Raw genomic sequence first — 23,794 nt, forward strand, 5'->3', positions numbered from 1 at the left:
TGTTGCGCTCCGCAGCCCCGCACGGGCTGTGCTCTGCCTCTGCCTTTCCTCTGCCTTTGCCTCTGCCTCTGCCGCACCGCCTGCGCGGCCGCGGCGCTCCCGGCCGCCCTGCTGCGGCCGCGCCCGGCGCCGCAGGCTCCGGCTGCTCGCTTTGATGCCTTAAAGGACCTCTGCAGTTCATTCCAGGCTGCTCTCGCCGCCTCCTCCTCCTTTTCCTCCCCGCAGGCGCTGCGAGCCCCTTCTTGAACTGCTCCGCACGTTACCGCCGATCGGTGCAGGCGGGCATTTCCGTGAGAACGCCAGCCGCCCGCTGCTGTAACCAGCATCAGGCGCGTCATCCGCCTCCCGCTCCGCACCCGGGGCGATTTTATTACTTCTGGAGGTGCAGGACATTTTTTCGGCAATAAGGTCCAGTGTAACTTTATTTGCGGCTTCCGCTCTTCTGTAGCAGCCATCGGTTTCGCTCAACATCCTCCGGGAGCCGAGGGAACCGAAGTTGCCAGGTAAATGCCCCCTTCCTTGTCTGCAGCACTTAGGGAGGCGGCTTCGGTCTGCCTGGTTGCATGGCTGCGGCGCCGCTGTTGTGTAGCGCGGGCTGCGAAGCGGAGGCAGCGTTCAATGGCACAGCTGCCATCGGGCAGCTCATGTCGCCCGCCTCTCATGACACGTCCCCGCAGGGCTGCGGGGAGCGGAGGCTGCCGTGCCCTGCACCGCTGCCGCCGCCGCCGCCGGGTCCCCCCGGCCCGCCCGCCCCGCGCTGCCCGAGCCGGGGAAGCGCTCGGTGCCGCTGCGGCAGCGCAGCCCGGCCGGGCCCCGCCGTCACCGCTGTCGGTGTTGTCCCCGCAGGCCGGGCGGGCGCCGCCCGCAGCCAGCCCGTCCCCGGGGAGGCCCGGCGGCGTGAGGCCGCCCGCCGCCGCTGCTTATGCAACACATCATCGATAACCACCCCGACATGGCCACGGCGCTGCTGGCGGGCGAGAAGCTGAAGGAGCTCATCCTGCCGGGGCAGCAGGATGACAAGGCGGGCGCGCTGGCGGCTCTGCTCCTCCAGCTGAAGCTAGAGCTGCCCTTCGACCGCGTGGTCACCATCGGGACCGTCCTCATCCCCATCCTCCTCGTCACCCTCGTCTTCACCAAGAACTTTGCGGGTAAGGGCGGCAGGACGGTCAGGGCCGTGCCCCAGTGGTTGCTGAGCGGGACCATTGGTGCTGAGAGGTGTCTGCCAACCCTCGCCTGGGCGGGTGGAGACGGTGGCAGGGCAGCAGCAGCCACTGCCTGAGAGCCACCTGTGCCCAGGACGCGGCCGCTGCCCCTCGCCTTGGCGGGCAGGACAGCGTTGTCCTGGTGGCCGCTCCCTGACGGGGCAGTTGCTGCCTCTCGCCTTGGCAGCGGTGGGGAGGGGTCCTCAGTCACCCTCCGGGGCACTGACCTGCAGAGAGGTGTCTGCTGCCCTGCAACAGCTGAGAGCCGACGTGGGTGACACAGAGTGCAGGTTAATGCTCCTTGAGGTGGATCCTAAGCAGGTTCTGAGCTGGACCCTGGCTGGCGTCAAGCCAGGTGTTACTTCAGGCGTCCACAAGATGAGTGTTAACTGGCCTGCTGAGGAGAGGCCGATACTATATATGGAGCCACATGCACAGTGTGCTTTGCCATACTGTCACAGTGGAAATCACCGGTGTCTCTTTCTCTTAAGGGCCTACATCTCGCATACACCCAGTAACAATTTTAAAAGCCTGGTTTGATTTGGTGTCACCACCAGTCTTGGAAGGTCGCATTTTGATGAGCCTTGAAAATTAGTGATCCAGTAAACTGTTATGACACCTTTTGTGCCATAGCACATATGTAAACATTGTTTTGCTTTATGAAGTATAGGCTTGGTGAGTGTAGCTGCCAGTGCATGACTGCTTTTAATGTCCCTTAAAGCTCCATACTGAAGATCTGTGGGAAATTATTAGCATTTTAATATACGGGACGGACCTGGCAGTCTGTACCTTGTGAGGTTAGTGAGAATTGGCTACTTTGGGATTGACTTTCAGCACTTATATCCCTAATACTTGTTTTCATTATGAGAAAAAGGTAAATCACCTAGAAAAATAACTGCTTTCAAATGGAGTCTGGAGATTTTTCTTAAATATAGTTAAAACTTTCTCAATCTCCTTCATTTTTTTTAAAAAAATACAGATCAAGATTTAGATCAGCTACAGTTAATAAGAGCTTGTTTTTTGGATGGTCATCTGGGGGTATCTTGGAGAAACCAAGTTTACAGGGCACGTGGAAACCAACTCTTCATAATCCTGAAAGACAGGATTCAAGGTCACCTTTGGGGACTGTGGAATGCAAAAGTTTTGTGATCCTTTCCTCTGTAGAGAAGTAAGCTAATAGAGTGCATCTTTACTTATATACATGCTTTCATATTGTTTGAGATGTACAGTTTTGAACCTCAGTAGGCCTAAACTTAACCTTGGGTGCGAGCAAGGTCACGCCCCCCTTCATGTGTGTTCCTTTACATAGTGCTTCGTAGCAGAAGGCCTTTGATGACTCACTGCTTCTTCAGACAGCAGTAACTTGCTCCACATGAACAAGTCATCTGAGACTGCAGATTGTGGAGGAAGTGTCAAGTCTAAGAGACTCACATTTATACAGTGAATGTCCCTCTGCAAGGCTAAACTGTGGTCCCCACACATACATGGGAGAAAGGGGGTCTACTGAATTTACTCACATCTGCTTATATTTCTGCAGTTGAGTTTATTTTGTGATGTGGGAGACTGTTCTCTAGGCTGACAGTTGTGTTCCAGATTTGTTTTTCAGAAGGGCTTAAGGCACTATCTACTGTCTACTTATGGTCTGTGTATTCTGCTTTGACCCAATAAGAGCAGTAGCCTATCGTGTCCTACCAGGGCAAAGCTTATGAGGCATCGCAGAAAACACCCTTATGTCTGTGGGAACACGTGGGGTAACATTCTTCCCTCATATGATGTCATGTGTTTGTTCAGATGGTCTGCAGTTAGAAAAATAATATGGGAAAAAAAGAAAAAATTACAAATACAAGAGAATGTAATATAAAAACTCTAAGGCTCTGACAAAACTAAATAGATTCTTTTTTGGGGTTAGATTCAGTTCTGCTTCCACAGAGTTCAAGAGCAAAACCTTGATTAGTTTAAATGTGATCTGAATTAGATGTTACTCTTTAACAGTATTTACTCCGACTTGTTTAGTAAGTCAAGCTTGTCCAGAGACACTGACACTGGAAATAACATCTCAGCTGGATACATGCTTACTACTGATTCTGTAGTTTGTGTTTTTTACCCATGCGCTGTCGCTGATCTTGAAAAACATCTAACTTTGTTTGTTTGCTTTGGATACTGCTCCTTCTGTGCAATTTAAATAATAGGTATGGAAGTTCAAACTTTGCTGATAAAATCGAGTAAGGGACCTACTGCCCCTTTGTTGTGGATATCATAGCAGCTTCCCAAACTTTGCTTTGGGCACTTGTGTGCTTATCAGATACTTGTTATCATTCCTTATTCTGTTAATGATACCATTGGGAAGATACCATCATGCCACTAAACTGAAAACAACCCACTTTTCCAGGGGCTATACCATCCTATTTAATCAGTATTGGTAAAACTTTTGGAACAATGGTGTGTGCACTCGAGACATAAAAGTGTAGTTGTCTAAAAGCAGTGGTTTCTCACAAAACTTTTTTGTTGAGCATTGAAAGGACGTGCATGATGAGTGGGTAGAGGAGATAAGAACCTCTTATCTCTCTGATCTACCTTTGAGCTTATGTCAGTGAAAAGTGTAGCTTAAAGCACAGTCAAGAGCAACTGTACAGTCTGTGCAACAAGTGTAGTGGGAGTTGCTTGGCTGAGCAGTGTAGGTGTCCTGGGGGTGTGCAGAAGGCACCTCATCATCACATGAAGCCTGGGCATCCCAGGGCAGCAGTAAGTCTTCTGGCGCCAGAGGCTGCAGTGAAGCACGTTTGAAAGCAGAGTTCAGCCCTACGACAGAGGACAAAAAAGAGCGTGTTGTTGATTTCAAAGATTGTAATTAACAGCCTTAAAATCATTATGTCTGCAGTATAATATGTTATATAGTGTATTTTGCCTGTGGCCAGTGATAAAGTTATTTAGTTAATTTTGTTGTTTTAGTGCAATCATTGTTTAGGTAAAGGCATTGTTTAGCAGATACTATTCTGATGTTTTGAATAAATCACATTCCATCTGAACTTAATGCATTACAAAACACTTTAAATTGGGTATTGTGCTTTTCTTCTATTACACGTATCATGAAATCATGGAATGGTTTGGGTTGAAAGGGTCTTTAAAGGTCATCTAGTCCAACTCCCTGCCATGGACGTGGACACCTTCCACTAGACTAGGTTGCTCAAAACTGTGTCCAACCTGGCCTTGAGCAGTTCCAGGGAAGGGACATCCGCAACTTCTCTGGACAGTCTATTCCAGTGCTTCCCCACTCTCACAGTAAAGAATTTCTTCCTTGAGTCCAATCTAAAGCTACCCTCTTCCAGTTTAAAACCATTGCCCTGTCAATACGGGCCCTGCTAAAAAGTCTGACTTAAAAGCCCCCTTTAAGTACTGCAAGGCTGCAATAAGGTCTTCCTGGAACCTTCTCTTCTCTGGGCTGAACAACTTCTCAGCCTCCACTGAAGTACTCCATCCCTCTGATCATTTTCATGACCCTCCTCTAAACCCAGTCTAACAGATCTTTCCTGTGCAGAGGGCCCCAGAGCTGGATGCAGGACTGCAGGTGGGGTCTCACGAGAAGAGAGAGGACCTCTTGACCTGCTGGACGTGTTCCGTGTTATGCAGCCCTGGATGCTTGGTGTCCTTACAGTCTTACTCAAGGGTAACAAAGGGCTGTCATCCTTGGTTCACTTTAGCCCTATAAATGAATCTGTAACATAACCAATTTTTATTGGGAGGTAAGATTTTGTTTCCAAACTTCGCTTCTAGATGGCAGTGCATTTGGGGTGTAGTTGAGCTCTCTGCAGAGTGAAGGGCATACACACTTCTAGGATATGCTCCTGAGAGTTAAATTCAGGCTGCAAAGGAGGCAGTAAGAGTTTGACTGCGTATTTTAATGGGGAGAGGAGTTCACTCTGATGGCTTAAGTAACATGGGATTCTTGCACTGGCCCCCACTTCCTAAACTTTTTTCAAAAGAGGAAAGAAAGTCACTCAGCTAACCTCCTGCATTGTTATTTCTGCCTCTCACAATTCTCCTTTAATGTTTTTCAAGCAAACCAGTGTGATTCCAGAAAGGACACTCCTAGAAAGTTAATTAAAATAAATCCATGTGCCATATTTATACTGGGCATAAGATCATCATGTGATTATAATTTTGAAGCAATATTCAGCTACCCAACACAAAGAAAGTCCACACAGGCATGCACGCGAGAAGAATGAATATTGTTTCCCTTCCTAGAACACACCTGTGAACAGACTTAACATAAAACTAGCACATTCTCTATTTAGGGGCCAGTGTATGTTGACCTCAAGGATAATAAGGAAAGTTTTTGAGGAATTTTTCTCTGACCTAGTGGATGGATCTGTATTTGAGTTTCCTGATTTCCTGGAGTTGGTGAAGGTGACTACAGAAGGCAGCATAGGCTAAGGGAAACCTCTCCTGTAGCAATGTCCTTGTTGAGATAACAGTGTGTGCAGTTGGTGGACCCAATGGAACTTTGGTTTGCTCTGTTTTTGTTTGGAAATAAAATTGCTTTAAAGATAGCAACTTTTTTTATTTAGATATGAATGACAATATGTTTGAAATTCTGTCGGAACAGTGAGATGACCCCCATCACACCCTCTATAGTCTTAGGCATCTGCTGGAGCACTCATGCAGATGTATATGCAGTGCTTTGCAAAGGTCCGTGCTTCTATTTGACTCTGTGAAGGTTTGATTTCTCATACCTAACTTTTCATTTCCTAGCAACTTGAGCACTTAGTTATTCCTGTGCAAACTAGAAGTAAAATGCAACCAATGTGAATGGAGAGTTCAGATTTGATAGTACTGTGCTGTCCCAGTGCACAAATAGGTGATTATACCAGGTATTAGCTGGTGGTGAAGCAAATTTTGAGCCTGTAAGTATAGGTTGTCACTTTTGTCTTTTCACGTTAGCTGCATTGGAGCCTCCCGGATTGTTCCCTTTCCTACGATAAAGGTTTTGAGGTTCTTTTTATTTAAAGTGTTTCCTTGTTAACAGAAGCCAGCCTTTGGTTAATATTTGGTGAAAAAAATGGTAAACCACCACACTTTTAATTAAATGTTAGTAGGTAAGGATCTCAGTTATGTAGTTATAGTCCACCTACAGTTTGTGTTGGTTTTCGGCACATGTTTTTAGTTATAATGTTTCAGTATCTCCTGTCGAGGCATGGTCAGTCTGGAGTGGTATGGATCTATATAAAAAGAGATTAGTCCTTTAAAACACTGCCTTACCACTTTCACTTACGTTCCAAAATGCACAGAATGTGGAGTATTAGACAGCAACATTCATTGCCAATTTGAAGTGGGTCTGTTAGATGTGCCATGAGTTTTTTATCCTTTACTCACCCTTTTTTTACTAGTAGTATGCACAAGCCACAACTACAAGTAGGATGCTGCTGGGTCAACAAGTGCTGTGTTCTGTCCTCCCTGACTGGCAACAGTGCTACTGGTGGCAGCCTTTTGTAGTGAAGTGTCTCATGGTATTTGCTGAACTTCCACAAAGTAGAACTTCCACTGTTTTACAATCCAGTAGATTAAGAGATACTTGACTTTGATGATGTGCTGTTTAGTTTGTTTGTATCACTTAGTGTTTTAGTGAGTTGTTTAAATATTCCAGTTCAGTGCTGTGACAGGTTCAAAAGCAACACCATCAGTAATGTCTGTGGGAAGTTCTTCGTGCAAGGGACCAAAGAGTGGTGGCCCCTAAAGGAGAATGCGTTGCTGATTTTGTTATGTATTATCTCCACAATACTGAAGTATTTTGGTTTCCAAACTGATTTGGCCGAAGCATTGCTAAGTCGTATCCCCCTTGTACAGTGCCTCATGCTTTCTATTTACTGTGAATTTTTCTTTCCATGTTGCAGTCATGTTTGCTTTTCTCTCAGAAGCTGTTACAGTACTTTATTAAAAGAAGGCAAAGCAATCATCTAGTTTATTTTTATACTTTGGTCAAAAGCCAAGCTGTGGCACTGATTTCTATGCTAGGTTTATAAAAAAGTGCCTACAAAATACAAATAAAGTTGCTCAAAAATACTGTATTTCTATGTCTCTTAGCAGCTCAGCCCTCTGCCATCCTTCTGCTAAAAAAATTTCATGAGAAAGCAATGGAAAGAGACAGTAAGTTAAATGACTGAAGGGTCAGTTCAAGTTTTTGTGTTTTATTTTCTGTTTTGTAATGATTTACATAAGCAATGCTTACTTCACTGTGTAATACAGTATATGCGTGAGTTCAGTATCTTCTTTGCTTTTCATGCTGTAGTATGGTTGAAATGGTAAATGCTGCAGATTTTTGTATTATGAGATGGAGTTCTATTTTGTGGTTTTGGTTGACTTTTCTAATTTGTATTTCTGTTTCAAGTTGTGGCAGGATATTTACATATACTTACTTAGGTGACTTATCTAATAGATGACTTCTGATCTTGTTTTCCCTTTTTTGTCTTTAACTGCACTTAAAGCCACATACAGTAAGAAAGTAAAGACGATGTTTTTTCAAGTGATTATTCTTAGTGCTAAGAGTACAGGACCAGAATATTTTGTGTAGCTGATGACACCAGTGCAGAAATTGTTTCTGAGGCAATACTAGCAGAGAAAAGAGAATTTGAGGAGTGTCTCATTGCCTTTAAGTGCTTTCTAAGTGCTTATTTTTAAAAAGGATTAAATGATACAAGCATGGGCTGGCTGCAGTTCAACTGCTGGCTGTTTGCATTGCTGATGGGACTTTTCCCAAAGAGTAAAGGCAGTTTACTCACATACAAACACAAGGTGTGCACAAGATATACATGCTGTGACTGTGAGTTCTGATAATTTAAAGATTTGCAGTTACACAGATAAATGGTAAATAGAAAGTATTCTTGAGGAAATGCATGAGCCATACATGTGTAATCACTGCACTGCAGTTCCTAGCAACTACAAATATTTTCCTGTCATTAATTCCATTTCTCAAACTTCATCAACATACATACATCATGTTTTATTATATGGTCTTTAAAGACCCTGTATGCACTACTAACCCCTTCATTTTTTCAAGTGTCATGTATGTGAAGAGGTCCAAAATGTGGATGAGTTTTATCTTTCTACATCAACAATTGTAACCAACAATTCAAACAGATGGTCAAAAAATGTTTTTGTTTAAGAGCTACTTAATTTATTCACCTTTTGTCAAGGAAGAAAATTCATGAATAAATAACGGTAAAGTTGAGTCTGTTTTTTAAAGCTACCCTGAAGTGTTTGAGGCTCTCTGTTGTCTCTAAACCAGATAGAAATCATGCATCCATGATAAAGAGGAAATCTCAGCGTGTGTGGTTTCTTAGAGCTGTAAAGCTCTTCAGGAAGAATCTGCATAGTCACTGAGTTACTTGGGTTCTGTCAGTATTAAAAATAACTGCAGTAGGCACCCTCAGTAGGTATACACGTTTAATTACAAAAGCAGAATAATTTCACAGTAGGCCGGCACAATTTGAGTAGAGGTGCCGTTTGTTTCACCTGATACAGGATTTGTTCTAAGGAAAACATTGAATTCAGTGCAGATATTTATATCATTGGGGGTTGTGTCCCAGGCATGTATTATACTCTTGCATTCGAACCGGGAAATGCGGTAGTTCATTACGATAGCAAGGTTTGGGGATTTGTTTGCTTTTCTTCAGTGGCACCGTGCCTGTCATGCAGATTCACAGTTGCTGGAGCAGTGCTGCAGCCAGGTGCTGAGATGCATGGTGTTTTTTGCAGCTTAGAGCTCAGAGACTATTTCTGGAGCATTTCGGTTAAATGCTGAAGTAGTTACTTCACATTATGAGGCTGAGGTTCCTTACCTTCTGCAAGATCCATATCTCTTCAGGAGGTCAGGAGACCTCCACACTGGAACTGGCAGAGCCCCTGGGAGCAGCCAGTTCTCCTGGCTCTGCTGTGATGAATCAAAACAGTTGTGATACATTACAAAACCCAATTTCTCTACACATGGAGGAACCAGTTTTCCAAAAAGCAGTAGACTGGCCATCTCTGCCCTATAAATACTATGTTATTAAAATAATATTATTACCTAATGAGCAAACTATTGGTCTTTTACTTCTTTTTCAATATGAAGTTTTCTGGGTGCTGTGTTTATGCGAAGAGATACTTAATACAAACCATCCTTTTAATTTCTAGTCATTAAATAACTGTAGTGCAATAGACCAAACCTACTGTTTCCTGTTGCTTCCTGTGGTTGTATTTTGCACTTGACCCTTGATTTAGGAAGCCACCCTTTTTTATGTATCATCAATTTCACTGGATTTTCATAATTCATTTCACTTTGGCATTTATTCTTGCAGTTTACTTTGGGTGTTTCTGTAGTCCATATTATCATAATGTCTGGGTGCTTGTGTAGTTGCTTTGGAGTTCCATCTGTAGAGGACAATTTTTGAATTCCCCAACATTTTTTTTTTAATCTCTGCAAAACATTAAAATGTTATTTTCACACCTTACCACTTCTCCGACGCAGAAGATCTGTACCTCACCAAAATTCCACACACCTCCTCATGTAAATGCTAAATTTAGAAGTAAATGTTATTCAGATCTCTTTTGTAGGACTACCTGCATGGCTGAATTTCATTAATTATGTTTTGATGAATACATTCCTTTAGATTCAGATCTAACCTTCTCTCAAATCTTTGCATAATACAGAGCTCTTTGTACAAACACAAACATTGTCATTTCCTTCCAGGTGTTTTCTGAGTGCTCACAGAGCTCTTTTGAGCACAGAAAGAAATGCTGTAGTGAAGTTCAACAGTACAGTCACTATAAATAAGCTCTCTTTCCAATGCTGTTACCACCATACTGCATGGCCATCACATGGTGGACGATAGGTCATCACTGAGGAAAGTTCCTCTACAGGAGCAGCCAAAGGGATTTCGCTTAGGTGCTTCTGCACCTTCTGCAAAACAGTTGCTGTTTCTGGAACAACCTTCTCCAACAGCCTTCAACATATCAGCCAAGTAGCAGTAGGTATCTTTTTCTCCTGACTAACCTGGGCAGGTATTACAAGTCATTAAGCCTCAGATTGCTGATAAGGGAACTTGATCATACCAGCTGCTTTTAGAAGACCAAGTGTTTGTTACATACAGGGAATATAGTTCTGTAAATTTATACATACACTAGGAAAATGCATTGTTAATTTATTGATTCTGCAGATCTAAAATATATGCAGTTCAAGCAACAGTCCTTCAAGGAAAAACGAAATTGGAAATACGGGGACATTTGCTGTGGCCCTTGCACTGCAGTTACCCCTGTGGGTGACCCAATACCTATACATCTTTGAAACTGCTTGTTTACTTCTTACTCATTATGATAAATCCTTGCAAAGTATAGGTCAGTAAAACTTAATAGGAGCAGTGGTTTCCTGTCTCATTTCTTTAGGGACTTTCTTTTCAAGATCTTTTTCTTAAACAGGACAAGTGGTTTCAGAGATTGGGCAAAAAAGGCTATACCTTACCTTGCTGATCATGGAGAAATTTGTACCTTAGGAAGACTTCATGGTCATGGAACCTGTATTCAGATTTTGGAAGGAATACTCCCTAAGAAGGCTAAAGGTATTGTCTTTTTGTTTTGATAAAAGTAATAATTCTTAGTAATTAGCTTGCTAAGTTAAGGCTTACTTTGATGGATGTTTTCTTGTTCATATGACTAAACTTGGTGAGTTAAATATGACTACAGTTGATACACAAAAGTAATGTCAGGGATCCATCCCTATGCTGTACTAATTTATAACCTTTAAATAAAGTAGTTGAAATAAACTATTAAAATTAAGGGAGCTTTTCCTTTTGCTGTCAGTTAATTCGGGTATTAGCCAGCATTTGTTAAAATCACATTCAAGGCAGAGTTACATATTCCCTGTGGACTATGTAACTGAAATGGAAAACGAGTATACTGTTTAGATAATGTTTTACCTTCTTAGAATACATTTGCAGCCTTAGTAACATGAATTTTTTTTTTATCCATTTTTTTTCAGAGAGAAGAGGATCCAGGACATTTCTTCTTTTCCGTTTAAAAATTGCTGAGAAAGTACTAAATAAATTATTTCTGTTTCTTAAAATAAACAGTTTGCTAGCTGCTTTCTTGTGCAATCCTTTTAGTACCCAATATGAATGAGGCATGCGTATAAGATTGCTTACACGTATGTGACACAAAGTAAGGACAGCAGTATGATAAGGAATACCCTTGTCAAATACTGGCATTTATTGCTGAATTCAGGCAGTTTCTAAATTATTTTGTTCATTAGAAACCTGTGCACTGGCAATAATGGGCAGGGAGATTCGGACATTCTACCTAAATGTTGAATTTCTCCTTAGAGACAAGTGGAGAGTACAAGGAGTGCTTCAGAGATCTTGACTGGATTGCTGTCTTTTCTTCATAGGCAGGTTGGGCTCAGGTATGAGGATATTTAGCAGCCCTCTTCAAGAAGCAGGTGCCAGTTGCTAGGAAGCACTAGGCTAGGGTGAGTCTATAGTGTATTTAACTCAGTAAGTATACTTATCAATATACTTACCTGATACTTAGCTTGAGTCTCCAGTATGAGGATTTAGGCACTTGTCATGGGGCTGGGAGATGCAGCCCATTCAGCAGCATTTAAGCACCAGTTCTGCTGCCTATACCCATGTAGGGCTGCAGTGGTCAGGCTGAGTATTTACTTCTAGATCCTTGAAGAATTTTTTGCACAAGAGGCATACTTACCTTTGCCTTGGTGCAGCAAGCACGAGAATTTTCATATTTTTTTCATATTTGAATTACATTTTCTGAAAACTGACTCTTTTTTTCTGTCTGCTGTTAAAAAATTGTACTGTTTCTTCTACATTACTGATTTACTGCACTGGAATCCTGAAATCATGCAATTCAGCTGGAAGATTAATGAGGTGTGATTTCTTTTTCCAGAGTAAATTCTAAAAGCTGGAGGCCACAGGAGACATGCACAATTTGTTACTATGGTTTATATATTGCTTTGGGTAACTATACTTCATTCCGCTGGGAATGCAGCAGGTGTAAAAAGTCATTTGCCCTGTTACATAGGGGTGTATATTGTTTATTACTAATATTTTCTTTTCTTACTTTGTAATGCCTACCAAAGCAGCTAAATTTGTTTTCCTTATTTATTTAAACAACTTTTGCTCATAATAATATTTTAGAGCTTGAAATTGACCCCACTACAGCATCAGTTTGCCAAAGAGAGATGCACATACCAGATTTTATACACTGTGAGTAATCCCACTGGCTTCAAGGGAAATGCCCAATTCTTGAAATCACTTCAGTCTTTTTAGGAGCAGGTCTTACTTTTTCTACTGTTGAATGCTGAGAGATTGCCATTGTTGTCTTTGTTTTTAAGGGGCTAGTGAATGTGTTAGGTGCAATTCACTCACTTTCCTGGGAAGACCTGTAAAAACTTGCATAGCCAATGGAGAATGATACGTATCTACGACTTCATATTTTCTTGATAGCTTCATTTCAGTGTACCATGACCCAGGTCACATTTTTTGCAAGGTGATTCATGTTATGGATAGGCAAATATACACACACAAGTGCACACACACTCACACACAACACACACGGCTTCCTTGTTAAACTGCGCTGCTGGTATCTCTTCCTTCGATTGAGGTGCAGTACTGAGGCCTGAGCTCAGTGTATATCAATTATAGCCTTCTAGCCATATTTTACCTGATGTGTTCCTAATGCAACTGGCCATTGCTTTCATTTTTGGAAATGGACATTTCTCAAAAGTGAAAAAAATTATTCTTGCATGAATCAGCCATTCTTGCTAGACATGACTTAAAGAAAAAGGAAGTTCACGTTGAGGACAATCAAGCATCAGAACAGGATGCACAGGCATCTTCCATCTTTGAAGGTTTTCAGACTGACAAAGCCTTAATCAAGCTAGTCTGAAATCAGTCTAGATCCTGCTTCGAATAGGATGTGGGACTGAGTAACTTCTGAGGTTCCCAGCAGCATTTCCATCATTCTACACTGGGGTATAACTTCAGGGAATGGTCTAGAATAGCAGTTATCAGATTTTTCCATTGCTGACTCCATTTCCAGATCTGAGTTTCATTTTTGTAGTGGGAAGTTTCACAGGAGTTTCAACCCCAACCCCATCCCTTTTCTTGAGGAATTCAGAGCTTGTGGTATTGTAACTTCAGTTTGAAATTTAGCAGGATATTTTTTATCAAACATATTTTCATGCCTAGCTATTGCAGCCTGACAGCTGGTATTTAATTCAGGGCCTCTCGAAGAGGGCAGTTGAAGGTGTATTAGAGTATAATAGTTGGGGAACCACTGAAAGGAGGTGGCAGACCTTGGATTGGCAACAGTAGGAGTGGGAGCCTGTACCTGCAGGAAGCCCATAAGCATTTCTCAGAGACTTTTCTAAAAGGCAGCAGACTTGGCAGCTCCTAGCTTCCATAATTTGCCTTTCCTCCATCTTTTCATACTGTCTGTTTAGATTCTTTAGAAAGAGTTTTTCGAGCACAGCCCCTTCCTTTGTCCCTCTCCCTACCTTGCCTGTCTTTTCACAGCCATGCATTTTCCTTCTCTTGAAGTATGCCCTTTGTACCTCCTGTTAGTAATTTTTTCTCATTTAAGTAGCGCTTATGGGATGTGAAAACACTTAGCTGCCAAGGGACTTTAATTTTTCAAGTGGCATAACATAATCAGTTATATTACACAACTAAGTAATTCTGTATCAATTATTTCATCTTGATTGCATGTCTGAAAGAATTCAGTGAGAGATATTTCATACCTTGTCCTAGAGACTAGTTTTGCAGATATTTGAAAGCTACTTATGTGCATAATGAGCAGGATAAAATGTATTTATGTACAACCAACAAATTGAAAAAAGGGAAACTGATCATCTTAGTGTGCACTTTATGCTCAAGTCAGTATAAGATAAAAGTGTAATATACTTCGTTAATAATTAATATACTTAATTATTCAAAGGGACATTTCCTGAGAATGATGGTGCCTGTAGGAAAGTATTACTGAAGACAGGACTTGTTCTTGGGTATTCCTACTGATTTTTTTCTGAAACTGTGTTGAACTTCATATTCTGGCATGCAGTTAACACATTCCTGTGGGTGAACTTTCAGACTTGAACTTACTGAGACTTTACTCTAAACATCAGAACTAAAAATTTTGCAGTAAGCCATCGCATTTACTGCAGAAAAGTTTAGTGTTCCATCCACCAATAACATGGCAGCTTAGTTATCTTTATTTTGCCTTTGCTAAAAAAGCACATATGGGCAAATCACAGCTTTATATCCACCCTTAACCACCTTTTCCTAGTTGTTTGGAACTGGCAAAATATTTTTTTGGAGGTGATGACCTTGCTTTCTGGATTATTTAATAGAAATTTCTGTCCCTTGAGCTCACAGGAATGTAGCTCTCAAGGAGCAGAGAAATAGATTATTTTTATAGGCTTTAGACTAAACAACATTGAGAGGATGACCAATCCACTCAGCCATAATAATGCTCCCTAAGCTTTTAAAAAATTTTCTTTACAGCACCTTACTCTGCTGTATTTTCCTACACAATTGAAGAGCTATGCCATATGCAATTCAACTGCAGAGTCTCAGGAAAAAGCTGTGTTTCATGGTGACTGGAATGGTTATATGAAAAAGAAGCTTCCTAAACTGCTTGAGGATTTTCAGTGTGAAATAAGAGTATCAGTTGAAACTTTCTATATTTATGATATAGAGTTAAAAACAAATACATTTTTTAATAGTGCATCCTAGTCAGAGCTATGATTTTAACAGTCTTGCAGCCTTTTCTTTTTAATACTACTTACCTATTAGGAGAACACTGTTAAAAAAAAAAAAATTGATCTGCTGAAGAGGGAGACAGGCTCTTCCTCCAGGCAACACCTAAATGGGTCTTTTGCTTTGAATCAGTTTGGAAGGGAATTCCTCTCTGCCATTTTCTGGACCATATTCTAGGAGAGCTTCCTGAAGCTAATGCTATGCTTTGTGAATCAAGTCCTATACTGAGAGAGTTAAGCTAAATGTCCCTGTGGAATAACTTTACCAAAATTAGTGGCATTCTCTGACAGTGCATACGGCTCCAAGATATTGCCAAGAAAGGTTGTGGCTGCCACATCCCTGGAAATGTTCACAAGGCTGGCTGGATGGGGCTTGGAGCAGCCTGGTCTAGTGGAAGGTGTCCCTTGGGACTAGATGATCTATAAAGTCCCTTCCAACTTAAACCATTCTATGATTCTATATTAGAAAAAAAACACTTGAATAAAATTAAATTGTAACCCCACTGTTACCACTTTGATCAGTTACCAGAAGTCCCCCTGACTCCACAGAGGATTTGAGTTTCATCTGAAGGGTCTTGGGATTTACTGGAGTACAGTGAAAATCATGTCAATTTTACAAATATGCAAGGAAAATTCTAGACTAGTATCAACAAGTTACAGAATGGGACACCATGCTCAACTGACCCAATAAATTAGAGATCTTTCACAACTTAACATGCAATGGGATCAGATAAAAACATGCTTAACATAGGAAAAGGAAACAAACTCCTGTAAAATGACGTTTGCTATCTCTACTGGTTGGGACAGCCCCATTTAGTAGCCTGTAATGCAGTTTGTCAGTTCAAGCTGGAGTTGTGAAGCTCTTCAGACTTTTTTCTCTGAAGCAGTGGCAGTGGATAGGGTGCAGCCTTAGTCTCTTAGTGTATCTGTCCAATGTAAATGTAAATGTTAAGACATTTTAACTTTTTTCCTTTTTTATTAATAAAATAAATATATATTGAATTGTTGTATAAATATACAATTTTAGCAAAAGTCACTTTAGCTTTCAGGTCTCAGTGAACAGAACTGGAAGAACTGTTCAGTTTATTTGACAATAGCAACTGATACATGAATCAAAAAATAATCCTTATGAATGACTTGTATGAATGCTCGTTGCTGTTTTCCAAAGTATTTGTGATGTTGAGACCGAGGAGAAATCAATCCATGTATGCCACAGGAAACTCTGTTTCATATTGGCAAGTTCTACTGAGCTTAGGGACACCCAATTTTAAAAATTCTGCTTATGAGAAACGTAGCATGCTGCTTTACCTTTTTTATTTCCCCATGGGAACATTTTCACATAGGAATCTATTTCATCTCCTGGGAAACCAGAATAAGTCTTTGATAGTAGGAGATGAAATTTTTTGTATGCATCCCTTCATGGGTAGGGTTCAGAGGGCATGTAAATTACTGAAACCAGGGGACTCAGTGAGCATTTTTCTTGTAACACGTGTCTGTGAGTACACAAGATAGTCTAAATGAGAAGCTGTGTAACTTTAGAGTGCTTTAAGCTCTCCTCTAAGATTGAACTTAGCTCATTTTAAAATAGTCTTTAGAAGTGACATTAAAGAATTTGCAGGGCTTATTCAGTGTACATGCTGTCTTGGGTAGCAGCATTTATTCTATCAACTCTGTTTAAATTGGTAGTATTTTTAGAAAAGAATTCTCACTGAGTCACTTAAAAAAAAAATCCCACAATTTTTGTGCAGTTATCAGTATGTTGATCTCTGTAAGTCACAGAAGAGGTTTATACCTCCACACCAAAGAAATAGCTTTTGATTTGCTCACACGTGAAAAGTAACTGGTCCAATAGGGAGTCATCTGTTAAGCCAGAAAGATTAGGATTTTTGCTTGCCTATTAATTTTTAATATGCTATTTATTGTTATCAAACAACATGATACTTTATTATTTCTTTTTATTATTTTTATTATTAAGAGAACAGTGCTACCACTCCCTTCCAGTAAACTGTTCTTGATCTGGACTGTAGACTGCATTCAGAACTGGAACAGGCTTGGTGTTCTTGAGTGATTTTCAAGTCAGGAGAACGTGCCTTCTTCCTATGGGTCTCATTTTGGGAGGTTTTTTTAAAGGTGTACCAGAACAGTGTAAAATATATTCCCTTTGTTCTACCAGTCAAAACATGAAAACATGGTCTTCCTCTTTGAATGGGTCATAATGGTCATTGTTCTTTGGGCAATTAATGATGCTCTAGCTTTCACAAGGTTTTCTATCTTTCTTTCATATATTGCTAGAAAAATCTGATTGTGTAAGAACATAATTTATCTACCAGATCAAGACAAAAGTCCTTTTATCCCAACATCCTGCTGATGATGGTAAAAAACAAATACTTAGCAAGAAGGGTAAAATAAACAAGCATACAGTGTAATTTCCTTTGATAAACCCTTCCCCCCTCCAGCAGCCTGTGATTAAACATTTCCTGAGGGAAAAATTGCATCGCTGGGTATTTAATAATCCTTGCTATACATTTTCTCCCATTACTTTGTCTGCTTTCTTGATCCACAGTATTTGTTTCTTCTATAATAATGTATGACAGTGAGTTCCACTGTTTAATTACATGTTGTGTAAAAAAAAAAATGTTACAGTTTCTAATGTACAATTAAATTTTCAGAGCAAGAAATTGGTAACACACCAGATTCTGTCCTGATCAATCACACTTTAATTCAAGAATGTTACCTAAGAGGGATACAGCTGACTAAATCTTTGTTGTAAATTTCTTTTTTTTTTTTTACCATATCAAATGAGTTGACTTTGTTAGTAAGTATTAAAAACATTGCTTTCAGCTAAATTTAACTTTTTCCTATTTAGAAGAATATTCAGCTAGGATGAACCTTAAATTTCATCTAAATTTCAGCATTTGCATGGAACATCCTTAGCTACTGACCGTGTAGTGAATATCAGGTCTTTTAGCTTTGCAGAGTTCAGGTCACAGTTGGTTAGGATACTGTTTTCAGAGATGTAATTAAACCAAAAGATGTATTTCTTGCTGATATTTTTAGCTCAGGTTCATTCTAAAACTTCCAGGTAAAAAGTTTTGCCTTAGGGTTTGTGAGGATGTGTGCAGGCCAAGCTGGCTGATAGACACGGAGGGCTTAATGGTCATGTAAAGATATGGTAAAATAAAATTGATATAATTTGAAATGTTTATTTTCCAGAGCTCCTTTTGTAGGTTAAATGCACAGCAGTGACTTTTCTCTCTGTTATACAGAGGAGCCAATATACTGTTATACACCACACAACTTCACCCGCGATCAAGCCTTGTATGCCAGAGGATATTGTTGGACAGAATTAAAAGATGCCTTGCCAGGAGTTGATGCCAGCCACTGGCCCTCCTTGTTTGAGCATAAGTTCCTACCTTATGCACTGCTGGCTTTTGCTGGGATAATGTACATTCCAGCTCTGGGCTGGGAATTTCTTGCCTCCACCCGGTTGACTTCAGAGCTTAATTTTTTGCTTCAGGAGATTGATAACTGCTACCACCGTGCAGCTGAAGGGCGGGCACCAAAAATAGAGAAACAGATTCAGTCTAAAGGCCCAGGGATCACCGAGAGAGAAAAAAGGGAAATTATTGAGAATGCAGAGAAGGAAAAAAGCCCTGAACAGAACTTGTTTGAGAAATACCTGGAAAGAAGAGGGCGAAGTAACTTTTTGGCTAAGCTTTATCTTGCAAGACACCTGTTCATCATCTTTTTAAGCATCATACCAATCACATACTTATCTACCTACTATGCTACACAGAAGCAAAATGAATTTACATGTGCACTAGGAGAGCCTCCAGACAGAACTAGCAGCTCCAAATTGCACATCAGAGTGAACTGTAAGCTGCCGTCTGTCCAGCTCCAGCGGATTATTGCTGGTGTAGATATTGTTCTCCTCTGCTTCATGAACTTGATAATCCTCATCAACTTAATTCATCTCTTCATATTTCGCAAGTCTAACTTCATATTTGATAAACTGAACAAAGTTGGAATAAAGACCAAGAAACAGTGGCAGAAGTCCCAGTTTTGTGATATCAATATTTTGGCCATGTTTTGTAATGAAAATAGGGACCACATAAAATCATTGAACCGTCTGGATTTTATTACAAATGAGAGCGATCTGATGTACGACAACGTGGTACGCCAGCTGCTTGCAGCGTTGGCCCAGTCCAATCATGATGCCACTCCAACTATGCGTGATTCGGGGATCCAAACAATAGACCCAAGCGTTGATCCAGCAGACATTGATGCTAATGAACAGCTCATCATTAAGAGACCAAGGAAGAAGATGAAATGGATCCCAACCACCAATCCCCTTCCTCAGCCATTCAAGGAACAGTTAGCCATTATGAAGGTTGAAAACCATAAACCTGATAAACCGAAGCCTGTGCGGAGAAAAACAGCAACAGACAGCCTTATAGCTCCTTTGTTAGAATCTGCTGCAAAAACCTCACAGCAATCGTCCACTCATAAAACCGAGTCAAGTGCTATGCCAAGCACAAGCAGTGAAAAAAAGCACACACGGCACTTTTCCTTGGATGTTCATCCATATATACTTAGTAGCAAAAAACCCAAGCCAGAGGTTCAAGCCATCCCCTCGATGCCTACATCAAAAAGCCAAGAGGGTGGATTTTTAAACCAGGAAGAAAACGTTGTAGTACACGTTACCTCCTCTCTCAAAGGTACAGTATGCCATAATGCCCATACCACCTCCACAGACCATAATTTGCATAGCAATCATCAGGAACTCAAGGTTTATCTGAATTATTTAACCTGCCTTGTTAGATTTTGGGATAGCTAATCTCAGGGCTTATAGGTCTCAGAAATAGAGGTTCCCTCTCTTTAACAGCTATATGGAGGGTAAGGATTATTACAGTAGAGCTGTACAAAACAGGCTGCAGGCTGTTGATGTGGTTAGTTTTTTAAATGTAAGCATGACCACTACAAATGTGGTCATGCCTTGCCAAGGAAATGAGGAGCATTTGGCCTCTATGATACCCTTCATTCTCTACCAGCACCTGGCACGTTTCAAACATGCCTTATTTTCAAGTCATATGGAAACTTCCATAATAGATGAGCAGTACTCTGATCAGTAATAGCCCCTTAGGAGTATGTGGAACACTAGTAATGGCATTTAAAGCTGCCTATAGAACAAAAATCTCTCGACTACCAACTCTTACAGGTTGGCGTATGTTTATCACCTCGGAAGTCACAACTCAGCTCATTGACATTGTCCTTCACACAAGAGATGCTTTAAATTGTCCTGTGTCTCATGTGGACCAGAGGATGGATGGTCTGAAGTGTGGGTGCTGGTCAGGGATTCAGGATTTCTGCCATTCCCTTCCTGTGTGGCCTCTCAGGAGATGCTCTTTCTGTGCCTCAGTTTCCTATGTGTTTCCTGGAAAGCCTGTCCCTGTCTTAACTCAAAGGAGTGTTTCATATATATCAGTAATTGCTGGGTGTTAGAGTGATGAGGAAAGCCATTTGAACATTAAGAAAAGTGATAGATCAGTAGATAGAGTGATAGACAGATATCTTCTTGTTTATTTTTGTAAGCTACTGATATAAGAAAGAAGCACTATGCAGTTGAAGTTACAGAAAAATCTGTACATACTTAAAGCAATGGCTCTCATCTCATTACAAGCTAAGACCTCCCTCTGGGCTTCGACAGACTGACATCTACCGTCACCCCACTGCCCAGCAAAGAAGTGATTTGAGGTATAAAGTTTCTGTCACTTCCAAATCCCTATGCTCCTTAGAGCCCTCCAACTCCCCAATGTGCATGTGAGCTATTCTGCAGCATTCCTTATCCAGTTACCTGCTCTGATTTCAACTCCTCAAAATTGCTGGGGTTTTCTGGTCTCAATTACCTTCATTTAAATTAGTGCTTTAATATTTTAAGGGCAAGAAATAATTACAGGAGTTTTGGGGCTCTGTGACTCCCCATTTGCATTAAAAAAAATTCAGCTTTGTTTTTGAGTTAGACCTACATTGCAGTCCATCAGGTAAGGTAGACTTATAATTTCTGGAAAGAGACATCAGTTAATGTCAAATTGCTGAGTTCTTTCTGAAGACAAGTGGCTTACGATGTGTAACCACTAGTTTTTCCCATTGAAAGTACCAGTGCCTTTTGTATTCCATCCTGTGGATTTCAATAGTCATAATGCTTGTCAAAACATTAAATCATAACATTTATAAAACACCGGCCGGAGTGTAGAGGGGAATAAAATATAGTTTTCAGTTGGTTTTTTTCATCATTTTACAAAAATATCATTCACATAAGAAAGCATGAGCATGCATAAAAAACCAGCCAGATTTACCCACCCCATTTGTTGTTTGTCCTGTTTCCCTGAACGTACAGCCCTGTTGTTTTGAAACAGTCCTGTTGGATTTCTCAAGGGGTCCCATGAAAATTCAGCTCAGGGTCCACTTCTGATCCCACTGAAATCAGTGGCAAACCTGCCAATGACTTTTATTGGTTCAGGACACTCCTGACTGATGGACTGGAAGGGTGAAAGACTACCTGTCCTTTAACTGGCTGTTTTGTTTTCTTTTAGACACTCCTCATCCTGCAAAAGAGATCCTGTACTCATCTGAGACATGCAGAACTGTGCCTGCTGCTGCAGCTTTTGTCACGTGTAACCACAACCATATAGCCACAACTGCTGCTGCCACCAGTATGGCTTTGAACCAGGGCAAGCCAGAGCCAACACCTGCACTGAACTGCAACCCAGCCCACCCTTTGCTGCACATCAACACGCTGTACGAGGACCATGAGGAGGAGGTTTCAAACATAATGGACAACGGGATTCACTCACCGACTGACACCGGGGAGATTCTCTCCATCCCTACCCCAAAGCAGATAAGGTTGGCAACGTTTGACGAGCCAATGGCGATTGTGAGCTCGGTGGAGTACTGAAGGCCTCGGGCTGCCCAGCTGGCCCCTGTGGCTGGGCCTGAGACCACTACAGTGCAGAACACGGTCCCCCCAGCAATGCAACTCACTGCATGAGCATGGAGAGTTTTCGCACAGACTATAGCTTCTGCTGATAACACCAAACGGTTTTTCAAGATCACATCATGAGCACTGTCAGTTATTTGCGAAATAGAGTAAAGAAATTCTGGTGGAAATAGACCTTTAACACTAAGACAACCACTAGCTGTAGCTCTAAACAATAGCTTCCTGATTTAAATGGGAATTAGCACAATTTATGAAGACTAGGAGTCTGATGGCTTTCCACAGCAATTTTAGTGAGTGTTTAAATCCTTTGCATTCAGAATTACTGATTAAAGTTAAAACAACATGGAGGTGAGGTATACTTTTTTAATGGCAGCAGTTAAATAAGAGTTCTAAGCAGAGAGGATTTTTTTTTTAATTCAGGATTTTGAAAAAATTATATGCAAGCAAAATTTGTTTTTGTTTGTTTCTTTAGCTCACTGATGTTGGACTTGATGGAGACTTAGCTGAAAGGGCCTTACTACCACCAGCATGTAAGTGCAAAAAGATTGATTCACTCAATCTCTTGCATTTATAAATGAAAATACCTGAAGTATGCCCCGCCCTTTAACATGCTTATATGTTTGATGGAAGATGATTAAATTAAGAGTTTATTTTTTTAAATATATTTTACCATGGAAAAAATTACTTTATTAACTTTTCAAACCAGGTGTTACTTTTAACAAAATGTGTCGAAGAGAGTCATTGTAGCTGCTTATTTTTTCATAGTGTATTTATGAACCAGGTTAGAAACTTTCATGGGTGCTTCACTGATACGAAAAATCTTATGGAGGTCATTACAAAATATCTTACAAAACATGAAACCAGCAAACCTGTTTTCAAATAACACACAGTTAAAGATGTCTATGAATTCAGTTCTGCAGATTTGGCTAGTCCTTGATTCAGCAAACACTCAAGGCCATGGGTGACAAAGTGACAAAGGACTCATGTCTAAAGCTAAGCACACACCGAAATGGCTTTGCTGGATCTGGGCTCTAGTGCAGGCAGACAATAATCCTGCGGTATGAGCTATCACTCTGATTCAATATTTGCCATCCTTGGCTCAAAGCACATCTTCATGCCCATCTTCCTATAATTACGGTATGTGTGATTTAATAGAAAACTATAGTATAACTAAAACATCTATTAAAAGTGTATCATGCAATAACCATTCTCAGCAAAATTATAGTGAAACAAAAAGTGACTGTGTTAAAATAATATTCCTACCTGCATTCAGAATTACAGACTGTGTGTGTTTGCTTCAAAATTATGTATAATGGTAGAAAAAAATATGCAGCACAAATATGGGACTGAAATCTTGAGTTTATTTTTAATTTATTACCTCAGACATGCATATATTATACCAATATTTAATGAAAATAGCACTGAAAATAAATACCTATTATTCTGAATATTTTAATGTGTACTACTTCCTAGTGTAGTGATACAACACAACTCTAAAGCAGGGGAACCGAGGTTCTTGTCGATAAATCCCTAGGGGTGGATTAGAGTGACATGACACTGAATGACCTGTATATACATATGAGGCAGGTTTATTTTAAAACAATTTGGTTGCAGCAGAAAGGATATATGTAGCCATTTTGGTTCTTTTTCTATAAAATTATAAAATTATGATGAAGAAAGATATAAGATATAAGAAAGAGAGAGAAGGAAAGAACAAGAATAGATAGTGAAGAGGAAAGATGTCACCACCCATGGATCCAGCAAGGAGACCTGATCAGTGCAATTTTGATGTCTGTGTCA

General features: G+C 40.7%; 1 protein-coding gene across 7 annotated transcripts; it reads left to right on the top strand.

Annotated features, from left to right (window-relative positions):
- The first annotated feature begins 2 nt into the window (after positions 1–2).
- On the top strand, positions 3–23,442 carry PANX2 (pannexin 2). Of its 7 annotated transcripts, XM_027894900.1 has the most exons (5): positions 3–503; positions 847–1,148; positions 18,264–19,715; positions 20,678–20,751; positions 21,591–21,698. In XM_027894900.1, exons 2-4 carry the CDS (start codon positions 923–925, stop codon positions 20,707–20,709), a joined length of 1,710 nt encoding a protein of 569 aa, XP_027750701.1. In that variant the 5' UTR covers positions 3–503; positions 847–922; the 3' UTR covers positions 20,710–20,751; positions 21,591–21,698. The 7 variants fall into 7 exon arrangements, 6 of the variants coding, with proteins under 6 accessions (XP_027750701.1, XP_027750696.1, XP_027750700.1 ...); XM_027894895.1 differs by lacking the exon at positions 20,678–20,751 and having other exon boundaries at positions 21,591–23,442; XM_027894899.1 differs by lacking the exon at positions 21,591–21,698 and having other exon boundaries at positions 20,590–20,678.
- Positions 23,443–23,794: the final 352 nt, after the last annotated feature.

The sequence above is a fragment of the Empidonax traillii genome, unplaced genomic scaffold (assembly GCF_003031625.1).
Source record: "Empidonax traillii isolate 1590-97213 ecotype Southwest subspecies unplaced genomic scaffold, ASM303162v1 scaffold447:size986111, whole genome shotgun sequence".
NCBI lineage: Eukaryota > Metazoa > Chordata > Aves > Passeriformes > Tyrannidae > Empidonax > Empidonax traillii.

Coding starts and splice junctions, on each gene's coding strand:
- PANX2 (XM_027894895.1), top strand. CDS start 923: ATGCAACACATCATCGATAACCACCCCGACATGGCCACGGCGCTGCTG. Junction 1,149..18,263: donor CTTCACCAAGAACTTTGCGG/GTAAGGGCGGCA, acceptor TCTGTTATACAG/AGGAGCCAATATACTGTTAT. Junction 19,716..21,590: donor CGTTACCTCCTCTCTCAAAG/GTACAGTATGCC, acceptor GTTTTCTTTTAG/ACACTCCTCATCCTGCAAAA.